This window comes from Schistocerca nitens, chromosome 4, assembly GCF_023898315.1.
Source record: "Schistocerca nitens isolate TAMUIC-IGC-003100 chromosome 4, iqSchNite1.1, whole genome shotgun sequence".
NCBI classification, from domain to species: Eukaryota; Metazoa; Arthropoda; class Insecta; order Orthoptera; family Acrididae; genus Schistocerca; species Schistocerca nitens.
In genome coordinates, this window is record NC_064617.1 from 673,723,851 (window position 1) to 673,737,733 (window position 13,883).

Below are 13,883 nucleotides of genomic sequence, written 5' to 3' on the forward strand. Positions count from 1 at the left end.
TGGATTACACAAGGAATGAAGCTATCTTGTGGGACAAAAAGGAGACTGTATCTACACTCTAGTAACAGCTCTGATGTTAGCACTGTAATGTATTAGAAAGAATACTGCAAAATATTGAATCAAGCAATCCAGAAATCTAAGCAGCTTTATTATGAGAAAAAGATAATTACATCAGGCAACAAAATGAAAACTATTTGGGATATAGTGAGTACAGAGACAGGTGCAAGGCAAAAAGGAAGAGGAACAGATAGCTCTAAAAATAAATGAGACATTGGTAACAAGTGCATGTAGTGTTGCAAACCTCTTATACAAGTGCTTTGTTTCTGTTATTGATAGCTTGGTGTTATCAGGTTCAGTAAACAGTGCAATCGAGTATCTGAGACCAGTCTTTACAAATAACTTCAGTCTTTACAAATAACTTCAGTAAAATGGAAATGACACTCACAAAGAAGTAGCATCCATCACAAAATCCTTAAAATCTAAGTATTCTAGTGGTTATGATAGTATATCAACAAAAATAATCAAAGAGTGCTCATGCAAGTTGAGTTCTGTCTTATGCTATTTCTATAATCAGTCTCTTATCAGTGGAACATTTACAGAATAGCCACTCTACAGGAAGGTAGTTAAAGAGATATCAACAAACTATTGGCCAATTTCACTTTTTCTGGCTTATTTAAAAACTTTTGAAAAGGTAATGTTCAAGTGTCTCCTTAGGGCCAAATCTTGCAGGAAAAATTAAGTGACAGGTACCAGCTCACAAGTATTTTCAAGCCCATTGCATGTCTTAGCAAAGTGATAGAGGATGTAGGATCATTGTGCAATAGTTTTACAAAGCAGGATCATGGTGTGGTACTGGGTGGAGCGGGAAACAGTATTGATAGGGATCAGGGCTATAATATTACCTATGGCCTGGTAAAAATAGCATCTGCAATGAACCATACAAATGCTGGCTTGGTTCCTGCTTTCATGCAGTATGATCAGCCCCAATTGAACAGCTCTGTCAGGTGGATCAATATGGAGCCAGATCAGCTGCTTTGTGTGGCTACTTTGTCAGGCATAGGTTTGGTTCCTGATGATGGTATTGGTAGGTGGGACTTCACAAGACATGGCCTGCATCTCAATAGGAGAGGGAAGGGTAAACTGGCTGGGATGAAAGCAAAATCTTTAGGGGGGGGAGGGGCACTGAACCTCATGGGAGTCCTTTTTTAGGCCAAGATCAGTGTCCAATCATCCTACATTGATTGAAGTTAAGCTTAATGAGAAGCTCAGACAGGCAGGTACTAGAGATATGACAATATCACAAGATTTTCATAACAGTACAGTGAAAAATAATGTTAGTATGTCACAAGATTCACATAAAAGCACAGTGAAAAATAATGTAAATATATTGCATCAGAATATCAGGGGATAAAAAAACAAAGTAGATGAGCTTCTTGTTTGTTTAGAAGATTTGGAAACTGAGTGTGGAATAGATGTACTATGCCTGTCTGACTATCATATATTCACAGGTATGGAAATGGTAAATGTAGGTGGATATAAGCTTTGAGCACATGTAAGTAGAGACACCATGGACAGAGGAGGAGTTGCCATATACACTCATGGAAATTGAAATAAGAACACCGTGAATTCATTGTCCCAGGAAGGGGAAACTTTATTGACACATTCCTGGGGTCAGATACATCACATGATCACACTGACAGAACCACAGGCAACAGAGCATGCACAATGTCGGCACTAGTACAGTGTATATCCACCTTTCGCAGCAATGCAGGCTGCTATTCTCCCATGGAGACGATCGTAGAGATGCTGGATGTAGTCCTGTGGAACGGCTTGCCATGCCATTTCCACCTGGCGCCTCAGTTGGACCAGCGTTCGTGCTGGACGTGCAGACCGCGTGAGACGACGCTTCATCCAGTCCCAAACATGCTCAATGGGGGACAGATCCGGAGATCTTGCTGGCCAGGGTAGTTGACTTACACCTTCTAGAGCACGTTGGGTGGCACGGGATACATGCAGACGTGCATTGTCCTGTTGGAACAGCAAGTTCCCTTGCCGGTCTAGGAATGGTAGAACGATGGGTTCGATGACGGTTTGGATGTACCGTGCACTATTCAGTATCCCCTCAACGATCAGCAGTGGTGTACGGCCAGTGTAGGAGATCGCTCCCCACACCATGATGCCGGGTGTTGGCCCTGTGTGCCTCGGTCGTATGCAGTCCTGATTGTGGCGCTCACCTGCACGGCGCCAAACACGCATACGACCATCATTGGCACCAAGGCAGAAGCGACTCTCATCGCTGAAGACGACACGTCTCCATTCGTCCCTCCATTCACGCCTGTCGCGACACCACTGGAGGCGGGCTGCACGATGTTGGGACGTGAGCAGAAGACGGCCTAACGGTGTGCGGGACCGTAGCCCAGCTTCATGGAGACGGTTGCGAATGGTCCTCGCCGATACCCCAGGAGCAACAGTGTCCCTAATTTGCTGGGAAGTGGCGGTGCGGTCCCCTACGTCACTGCGTAGGATCCTACGGTCTTGGCGTGCATCCGTGCGTCGCTGCGGTCCGGTCCCAGGTCGACGGGCACGTGCACCTTCCGCCGACCACTGGCGACAACATCGATGTACTGTGGAGACCTCACGCCCCACGTGTTGAGCAATTCGGCGGTACGTCCACCCGGCCTCCTGCATGCCCACTATACGCCCTCGCTCAAAGTCCGTCAACTGCACATACGGTTCACGTCCACGCTGTCGCGGCATGCTACCAGTGTTAAAGACTGCGATGGAGCTCCGTATGCCACGGCAAACTGGCTGACACTGACGGCAGCGGTGCACAAATGCTGCGCAGCTAGCGCCATTCGACGGCCAACACCGCGGTTCCTGGTGTGTCCGCTGTGCCGTGCGTGTGATCATTGCTTGTACAGCCCTCTCGCAGTGTCCGGAGCAAGTATGGTGGGTCTGACACACCGGTGTCAATGTGTTCTTTTTTCCATTTCCAGGAGTGTATGTTAAAATCTGTCATAGAGTGAAATATTTGGAAACAAAAAAATTTTGTGTAGAGTAACATATAGAAACATGTGCATGTGAGCTTAAACTAAGTAATGGCACTTTTATGATTGTAGCCATGTATTGGTCCCCTTTGGGAAATTTTTAACTAGTTTTGAAAAACTTGGATTGTTTGTTGTGCTATCTGTCAGATACAGGAAATAAAATTATTGTTTGCAGGGATTTTAATGTAGATTCTCTGAAAGAGTCCTATAGAAAGCTTGACCTTAAAGTATCACTTGGTTCTTTCAATCTGACATCAGTTACCGTATTTACTCGAATTTAAGCCGCACTTGAATCTAAGCCGCACCTGAAAAATGAGACTCGAAATCGAGGAAAAAAAATTGTCCCGAATCTAAGCTGCACCTGAAATCTGAGACTCGAAATTCAAGGGGAGAGAAAAGTTTTAGGCCGCACTTCCAAATCGAAACAAAGTTGGTCCATTGTAATATGAGACACAATTTCGATTGAATGAATGACGATACAGCTGTAGTAGTTTGGTTCAAGTCGTAAGCTTAGCAGTTAAGCTTTACCAGGTAGCCGTTGTTATGTGTCAGGCGCTCAGTCCGTATTTATACGGTTACCCTTCCTTTTTCATGTGCTTCGTCTGGTTTGAATTGATTGCTTATTTTTCTTTGATCTGACAAGTGCAGTTCTCTTTGTTATAGGTGTTTCCGTCACTCAGAGCTGAAAATGTATTACTGTACTGTGTCATGCATTGTTTGTCGCATTCTGAAAATGAGGGTTTACGGCCTGTCACCGCTCGCGGCATGGCTTGCTTTTGTGCATGCTACTGCCGCTTACAATTAAAAAAAAAAAAACAAAGAGAGGAATCGTCTCATTAGCGAAACAATGGCAAGAGACTGCTATTCGTTGCTACTTCCACTGCTGCTTTCTTTGATAATGATCAACAAGAACCAAATAATAGACTGCGTATGAAAGAAGATGTTCTGAACGAGAATTTAGCAAAATTTTTTTCCGTTTGAAAATCTTTGCAGACGCCTCTTTAGTACATTACATTATGCACATAAATTAGAGTCATCTTAGATTTAAAAATCTAATCAATTGCCGTGCTTCATTTCTGACAGTATCACTATTAGGCATAAGAATAATACAAATATAAACATGACATGGTATGTATATTCTTCCGCGTCTGCTGTTGTCTCACTCTAGTTTCGTAGTTTATTAGGCGGACAGGATTTAAATGAGATAGCAGCAAACACGAAGGAATACATGGCAAAATGTTTATATTCGTATTATTCTTATGGTGAAGAGAATACTGCATGTGATTCACAATTCATAAAAGTTCCTATTAGCAACCATTTCTTCTCACAGTTAGGAAAAAATTCAGAAAGCAGAGCTGGCCATATTGACAAATATCCCAAACAGTCTTGCCAGTCGGATTTTCTTTAGTACATTGAAATGCTGCTACGTTCGAAGAGGAACAATACGGAATTGGTATTTACTTCGTTGGATAATGTATGAAAATGCAGTGGTCGAAACTCGGGGCGGAGAAGAAAAAGCTCGTCTTCCACCTTTTTTTTATTTATTTACTGACGCAGAGGTTTTGGTGCTAGTATTTGTCTTTGTGCCTGCGAAGCATGCCTGCGTAGCGCTACATATATTCGACGACAGAAGTTAGTTGTAGCGGCACCTACCAACATTTTTCAGAACTTCCGCTTACTTTGCACTCGATTCTAAGCCACAGCCGGTTTTTTGGATTACAAAAACCGGAAGAAAAGTGCGGCTTAGATTCGAGTAAATACGGTATTGATTTTCCTACTCAGGTGGTACAGGAAAGCAGCACACTAATAGATAATGTTTTCATAGACCAAGATAAATTTAATCAAATAAAAACTTTTCCTGTTAAGAATGGTCTGTCTGATCATGATACACAGTTAATTATGGTATATGATATAGGTCCATACACCCCTAATACAAAACAGCTCTCCAAAATAGTGTGTTCAATTAATGATTTAACAATTCAAAATTTTAGGGAAAGCTTACAATAGTTAGACTGGGATGAGGTGTACAGGGAACATTATGTTAATTTAAAATATAACCTACTTCATGATACCTTTGTGAGTACATTTGATAACAGTTCTCTACAAAAACAGTGAAATATAATTGTAAGTAACCATGTAAAAAACCATGGCTTACTAAAGGGATAAAAGTATCTTGTAAACAGAAAAGGGAAATGTATCTTATAGCTAGGAGGATTAATGATCCTGAAACAGTGAAATATTATAAAAACTACTGCACTGTATTAAGAAAAGTTATTAAAAAGTCCTGAAGTATGTGCATTATGTCTGAGATTTGCACATCTGATAATAAAATTAAAACAATTTGTAATATTGTTAAAAGGGAAACAGGGCAACTGAGAGCACAGTAGGACTGTATTTCTATCAAACACAATGAAAAGTTTGTTAACAAGAAGTCAGAAGTAGAAAAAATTATTAATAATCATTTTTAAGTGTTGTAGAGAAAACAGGATGCAGCTATTCATTAGAAAATGCAAGGCTGTATATGGAAGAGGCAGTACCTATGCAATTTGATAAAACTGAAATTCAACCCACCTATCCTACTGAAATTAGGGAAATAATACATTAACTCAAAAGTAAAAGCTCACAAGGAATTGACGGCATTTCCAACAGAGTACTAAAATCTTATTCCCAACAAATAAGTAGAATTCTCAGCCACATATGTAGTAGCTCAATGAAACAGGGCATTTTTCCAGATAGACTGAAATACGCTATTGTTAAACCATTGCATAAAAAAGAGGATAGATCTGATGCTAACAACTACTGCCCAATCTCAATTCTGACAGCTTTATCCAAAATTCTTGGAAAAGTTGTGTATTCAAGAGTAGCATCACATATTTGTAAACATCAAGAACTATCCAAATGTCAGTTTGATATTCAGAAAGATTTTTCAACAGAAAATGCTATATACACTTTCACTGATCAAATATTAAATGCACTGAATAACAGAACATCACCCATTGGGATATTTTGTGATCTCCCAAAGGCTTTTGACTGTGTGAAACATGGAATTCTTCTAGATAAGCTTAAGTATTGTGGTATAAGTGGGACAGTGCACAAATGGTTTAATTCATACTTAACTGGAAGAATGCCGAAGGTTGAAATTAACATGATAGATAGTCTGCAAAAACCAGCAGAGTCCTCCAACTGGGGAGGTATCAAGAATGGTGTCCCACAGAGTTCAGTCTTGGGCCGTTATTGTTCGTAATTTAAATTACCGACTTTCCACTCTACATTCATGAAGATGCAAAGCTAGTTCTTTTTGCTGATGAAACAAGTATGGTAATGATACCCAACAAGCAAGAATCAGCTGGGGAAATTGCAAATAATGTCTCTCAGAAAATTATTAAGTGGTTCTCTGCAAATGGACTCTCACTAAATTTTGAGAAAACACAGTTTATATAATTCTGTACAGTAAATGGCATAACACCATTGATAAATATAGACTATGAACAGAAGTCTATTGCTAAGGCAGAATACTCAAAATATCTGGGTGTGTAAATTGATGAGAAATTAAATTGGAAGAAACACATCGATGATCTGCTGAAACGGTTAGGTTCAGCTACTTATGCTATTAGAGTTACTGCAAATTTTGGTGATAAACATATCAGTACATTAGCCTAATATGCCTATTTTGATTCACTGCTTTCATGTGGCATTATACTTTGGGGCAATTCATCATTAAGAGAGAAAGTATTCATTGCTCAAAAGTGTGCAATCTGAATAATAGCTGGAGCCCACCCAAGATCACCTTGCAGACATTTATTTTAGCAACTCAGGATATTCTCAGTACCTTCACAATACATATATTCACTTATGAAATAACCCATCCCAATTCAAAAATAACAGCGAAGTACATAGCTACAACACTAGAAGAAAGGATGATCTTCACTATTCTGGATTAATAACACTTTGGCACAGAAAGAGATGAATCATGCTGCCACAAAAATCTTTGGTCATTTACCAAATAGTATTAAAAGTCTGATAGATAGCCAACCAACGTTTAAAAGCAAATTATGAGTGTAATCCAACAAGTAAGAGCTCCTATTTTTTTATAAGTACATAGACCTGTTTATTTCTACAATGGTTTACATCAGTTTACAGCTTGAAAATTTAGCTATTTTTCGACACAATCACCATTATTTATGTTGATGCATTTTTGTAGACACCTTGGCAGTTTTTGTATGCACATGTCATACCAGCTCGCCACCATGCTGTTCAGAAAGTTATGAACCTCTTCTTTCACCTCATCGTCGGATATGAATCGCTTTCCAGCTAAATGTTCTTTTAACCTAGGGAACTTGGCGCCAAGTCAGGACAATAGGGTGGGTGGGTGATTACGTTCCACTGAAACTGTTGCAGGAGAGCAACAGTTTGCTGAGCGATGTGTGGGTGAGCATTGTCATGGAGAATGTGCATGCCCTTGTTCAACATTCCTCTTATCCGGTTCTGAACTGCCTGTTTGAGTTTTTTCAGAGTCTCACAGTACCTGTCAGCATTAATTGTGGTCCCAGTGATTCAGCTCCGATGCCGAGGTGAAAGAAGAGGTTCATAACTTTCTGAACAGCATGGCGGCAAGCTGGTATGACATGAGCATACAAAAACTGCCACAGCCCCTACAAAAATGCATCAACATAAATGGTGATTATGTCGAAAAATAGCTAAATGTCAAAGCTGTAAACTGATGTAAACCATTGTAGAAATAAACAGGTCTATGTACTTATAAAAAAATAGGAGACCTTACTTTTGGGATTACCCTCATAAAAGTATTTCTGAATGACAACTCCTTCTACTCAATAGATAAATTCTTAGATATGAAGTAGCAACTGTAAGAAAAAACGTATTTTGTGTAAAGGAAACTCATGTTAAAGTGACATGTTCCACATCATTACAAAATGTCATATTCATGATCTATAGAACAAGGATTAATGTATGTATGTATGTATGTATGTATGTATGTGGGAAACTAGGAAACAGCCCTTCCCCTTACTCCCTTCTGACCCAAACCTGTCCCTGAAGTGTGTTATTGGCTGTCCAAAACAGTTTATCTTTTCAATAGATTGATTGTCAGCCTTCTTGTCTGTCAGTTATTCACCAGTTATGGTCTCATGTTTTATTTATAGCTCCAAAGTTCAAGTGAAATGTGACTGCAGACATCACATCCACATTAAAAGAAAGAAACAAGATGAGAAAACAGTACCACTGAATGAAATACATTCTTTTCAGATGCAGACGGAATATATATGCCGATGAAATACATCCAGTGTAAATTGTCAAAGGATGAATAAAAACCCAATTCAGTTAATTTTAGTGACTTATCACTATGGATTACCATTTCATTTCTCATCTTCTCTGTGGTAAGCATCATAAAATTTTACTCCATAATGGCAAATTTATTTCAAATGCTTCTTGAATTAAACATTTAATAATCACTCTACAAATTAAATTTTAGAAGTTCAAATGATTTACCATAGACTTTCATTGTCTTATACAATTTTAAAACAAGTGTTATATAATATTAATATAGTGCCCAAAGGATAGTTAAATTTCTGAGTACCTACCTAGAAATCATTTCTTCTGTGGGCCATTCACCTGTACCAAAGTGTTCCGTTGATAGACCAATAATAAGACCACAAAAGAATCCTTCTATTATACAAAACATGAGACCAAAAATTTCATTTAATATACCCATTTTCACCAGTTGTATGTCTCTTGTCATTGCTCCAACAGCACAGGATAACACAGGTCCCTGGAATGAAATATTAAATTTATAAAGTGGAAGTGTCTGAGAGCACTAATAACACTTTATGAGATGACCTTAAAATCAGTTTGCAGTATTTCTGTGTGCTATGTACACTCCTGTAAGTTTTTTATGGTCTGTGAAGGTTGTGTAGACCACTTCTTCTACATTTCTACATAATTTATACTCCTTTTTACCAGCCTACTGCAATAAGTAAATCTCATCCCATCTGGTAGGGAAGACCTGATCCAGGGTTCTGGATGACTTATTGGAACTGAACTCCTTTCCCTAAATCTCTCTGCTCCTTTTTCTTCACACCTCTTCTTTCTCCATTGATTATTTTGCCAAAAGAACAAGCCACTGGTTCCCAAAATTTGTAAAAGTTAAACTTTTTTGTGTGTGTGTTCTACTGCTGCCGCTTGATGAGTAGATTTTTTATCTATCCATTCACATTATAAAGTAGTTCTTGGTATCATGAATTATGATTTCTTTTTCAATTCTGATTTATTGGTATCATAACATACATAAGCTAAATAATTTGACTCAGAAACAAAAGTCACATTTTAAACTTTACTAAAAAATAGAACAATTGATGATAATAACAGTGCCTAATATTAATACAAGTTTTTTAGCATCAGTGTATATACACAACAAAAGAATAATATAATATCAAGTCACTCATTGCTAAAATTATCATTTCATCTTCAATGAGTTCTTCTGCCGAATAGCAAAATTCCTCCCACAGACTGCGGGAACCTTATTTTTGAAATCTCTGACATCATACAACATATGTTTTACTTATATGAATATAATAGAAAGAAACATACCATATGGGAAAAATATATTAAAAAAGATGCCGTGACTTACCAAAGGGGAAAGCGCTGGTAGACAGACACAATTAAAAAAAAAAAAAAAAAAAAAACCACACAAACACACACAAAGATCAAGCTTTCGCAACCCACAGTTGCTTAATCACAGGAAAGATGGAAGGAGAGGGAAAGACAAAAGGATGTGGGTTTCCTTTCGTCTTTCCCTCTCCTTCCCTCTTTCCTGATGAAGCAACCGTGGGTTGCGAAAGCTTGATATTTGTGTGTGTGTTTGTGTGTTCTTTATTGTGTCTATCTATCAGCACTTGCCCGTTTGGTAAGTCACAGCATCTTTTTTAATATATGTTTTACTTATTTACTTATCACATATTTTCACCTTAGTATACTGTGGAGCTGCAAAAATCATTTCAGATGTGGTCTGTGGGCAGCATAAAATTATCTTTGTTCCTCCTCAAGCAATTTGTGTAAGAAACTTTTAATTTAGTAAATTTACAGGAAGGGAAGAGTTACAATTTTTAGTTTCTGAAATAATGGGTGACAATACTTTTTTCTGTGAAGTACACGTGTCTGACATTTTTTGTCTCTTGTTTCTAGATCTGAGGTATGCTATTTCAACTCCCCCAGAAAACTTACCACAGCTAACCACAGATTCAAAATAACTATGATATTCTATTTTTTTGTGTACCCACATCAGGAATTTGCTAGTACTTAAATTACAAAAGCAAAATTGCTTAATTTATTTAATAACAACACTACAAAAAGTATAGGGTACTACTCACCATATAGAGGGATGTTGAGTCATAGACAGGCACAACAAAAAGATTGCTATGCATTTCAGCTTTCTGTCAAAAGGCCTTCTGAAGTGGAAAATACACACACGTTCACATAAGCACACAATTCACACACAGCATCTCTAGCCACTTTGGCCAGACTACAATATAACTACATCTGATCAGAGCAGCACTCTGTTGTGAGTGGTGAGGGTAAGGAGGTGATAACGGGTGAGAATGGAGGGTTTAGCAGCATAAGGATGGGAGTCTGCAGGGATGTGATGCACACAAGTTAGGGTTGCTGGGTCCACGCAGGAGGTCTTGGTGGAGTGGAACGGGAAGGGAAACAGAGAAGGTGAAAAGGACTAATGATTGCATCAGCAGAATAAAAGGCTGTGTTCTGCAGCAGTAGGAACAATCAAGGTGAAAGGTAGGTGGAGGAGACAGACTAGCAAAGGTTAAGTTCCTGGAGAATTATGACAATGTAGGATATATTGAAGAGAGAGTTCCAAATTGCACAATTCAGAACAGCTGGTAAGAAAGATCCAGATTACACAAGCCATGAAGCAGTTACTGAAGTAAGCACTTTGTGATGGGAAGCATGATCAGCAGCTGGTTTGTCCTGCCACCTCTTGGCCAGCGTATTAGCGATAATGCCCATATAGAAAGCAGCACAGTGATTGCAGCTTAATTTGTAGTTCACATAACTGTTTTCACAGGTTTCCCTGCCTTTGATGGGATACGACTGTAGTAGGTAGTGGTGGGGCAGTGTATGGGACAGGCATTGCATCTATGTCTACAGCAGGGATATGAGCCATGAGGCAAGGGGTTGTTGAGTTTCTGGAGGAATGTGGATAGGGTGACCACGACAGAGTATGTTTGGAGTCAGTGAGTTAGTCGGGCTTGGGAAAGGTAGTGTTCAACAGTGACAAGGCCATGGGCATGTGAAAGTTAGTATAGAGGGAGGTGACATCACTACTACTGGTAAGTAGGAATATAAGGTTGGGATCAGTTTTTAGGTGCCCAATTGTGGTTCTTTCTCCAGATATAACTTTGTGATAAAGGAACAGGAACTGTGGAGAGCTGCTGGAGGAAATGGTCATTGTCTTTTATACACGAAGAGTAGGTTATGGGTAATAGACTGAAGGTGTAGGTCTATGAGAGCAGAGAGTCTTTCAGTGGGGGCGCAGTAACTGCCTCCAATGGTGTGTCCTCGGTGGTTGGGTTTATAGACTTTAGGAAGCATGTGGAAGGTAGGAGTTTGGGCTGCAGTAGGGGTGAGGAGAGAGAAAGACTCAGGTGAATGGTTCTTGCATGGAGCTAATGATCTGAAGAAAGCCTGGACATTCTGTTGGATTTTGGGAGTGGGGTCACTATGGCAGGTTTTGTTGCTGGACAAATCTGACAGCTGGTGGAGTCCCTCTGCCAGGTAATCCCTGCAGCTCAAAACCATATTGGCAGAGCCATTACTGGCAAGTAGGAATATAAGGTTGGGATCAGTTGTGGTTCTTTCTCCAGATATAACTTTATTTGCCGGCCGAAGTGGCCGTGCGGTTAAAGGCGCTGCAGTCTGGAACCGCAAGACCGCTACGGTCGCAGGTTCGAATCCTGCCTCGGGCATGGATGTTTGTGCTGTCCTTAGGTTAGTTAGGTTTACCTAGTTCTAAGTTCTAGGGGACTCAACCTCAGCAGTTGAGTCCCATAGTACTCAGAGCCATTTGAACCATTTATAACTTTATTTTTATCTCATTTGAAGTTAGTTTTCTCCTTTCACTAAAGACCCTACTCTCTCAGCTTCCATTTATTTCCCCCATATTTCGTCCATTCCATCCTTTTTGTGAGATTTACATGCCTTTTTACATATTTTATGAGTTTATCCCTTGTATTTTTAAGTATTTCATGTATTTTTACACATTTTTTTATCCTCCGCTAAGGATCCTTATACAGAAAAGTTTGCATATCCCTATCCAGAACCCTGTCACACCCACAATTCCTGCATAGTTGCCTAGCTCATTGAATCTCACCCCCTCCCCCACACCCAGCCCCCCTCCAAATGGACTGACTACATAATTACCCTTCTAAAGCTGCAATCCCTTCTTCCACAATGACTTCTATCTATTCAAATTCTGATAGTTCATAGCCCTCACCAACCTAGTCCCACAAAACCATGTAAATCAGGTCCATGCCTCCTTGCAATACCTCACGTGATCCCTTAAAATTATCCTGTCCTACAGTCTCAAAGTCCTGCAACCCATCTCTCACAATGAAACTCTTCGCCCCCAGGAACTACAGCAGCTTGCACAATGCCATCTTAGAAAATTATCCATCTCATGTTCCTGCCATAGAATACCATTATCCATAACTTCTACAAGAGTCTCCAAACCTACCCCACATCCCCTCATAGACAACAAACATTGCCTCACAGACCTATTACATTCACAACACCCTCAGAAGCTCCCTCCCACCACCAAACAGAATCCAGAATCTAACCAGAGCCTTAGTCCCACGGAAGCATCATTCCTTTCCAAAGGCATTACCTTTTGTCCTACTTTCAAATTCAATCACACTGGAAGTGTTAAAGAACTTCTCTCCATCTCCTGGTTCCTGCAGTGGAAACACTGCTTCAATATCAACCCTACCAATCAAACTCAACCAGAAACCAATACTGAATCCTGTCTGACTCAGTTCACTAATACATCCAACTCTAATCCAAAGCTACTGCTCCAAAATCGCCCCCTGTTAGCATTCCAGAATTTCTTCATCTCAAACCTTGCCTCACCATCATTCCCCAGATCCATCAACACAGAATACAGCCTCACATCTGCAGAAAGAAATTCATTTCATCACCATCTGAAAACTGATCCTGACCTTACAATTCTACCTACCGAGAAACACTTTGGTTTAGATCCATACGTACTGGGATGGAGGGACTGTGCCAGCTGTCAGATTTATCCACTTACAAACCCTACCACAGTGAGCAAATTATGGAACTCCAACAGAATTTCCAGTCCCTCCTCAAATACTTAGGCCCATCCCAGTATCTCTATTCTAAGTCTCTCTCTCTCTCTCTCTCCTCACCCCCTACCCCTCCTCACACATCTACTTTCTACATGTTCCCTAAACTCCATAAGCCCAACCACCCAGGATATCCTGTTGTGGCTGATTACTGTGTCTTCACACAGAGAATCTCTGCTCTCATGCACCTACACCTTCAGCCTATTATCCATAACCTCATCCTACATAAAAGATACCAACCATCTCCTCCAGCAACTCTCCACAGTTCCTGTTCCTACAGCATATGATACCCTCCTCATCACTGTTAATGCCACCTCTCTCTGTATTAACATTCCCAGTGCCCATGACTTTCCTGCTGTTGAACACTACTTTTCTAAAGCCCTACTAATTACAAGCATACAACTTCCTTTCTGATCACCATAAACAAGTATATCCTTAGCCAAAATCA

General features: G+C 39.9%; 1 protein-coding gene across 1 annotated transcript in view; it reads right to left on the bottom strand.

Moving 5' to 3' along the window:
* LOC126253086 (uncharacterized) overlaps positions 1 to 13,883 on the bottom strand; it is a 246,575-nt gene that overhangs the window by 83,133 nt on the left and 149,559 nt on the right. Inside the window, exon 7 of the mRNA XM_049954187.1 lies at positions 8,645 to 8,832. Within this exon, the coding sequence (XP_049810144.1) occupies positions 8,645 to 8,832 (188 nt within the window). The remainder of the gene's footprint in view (positions 1 to 8,644; positions 8,833 to 13,883) is intronic.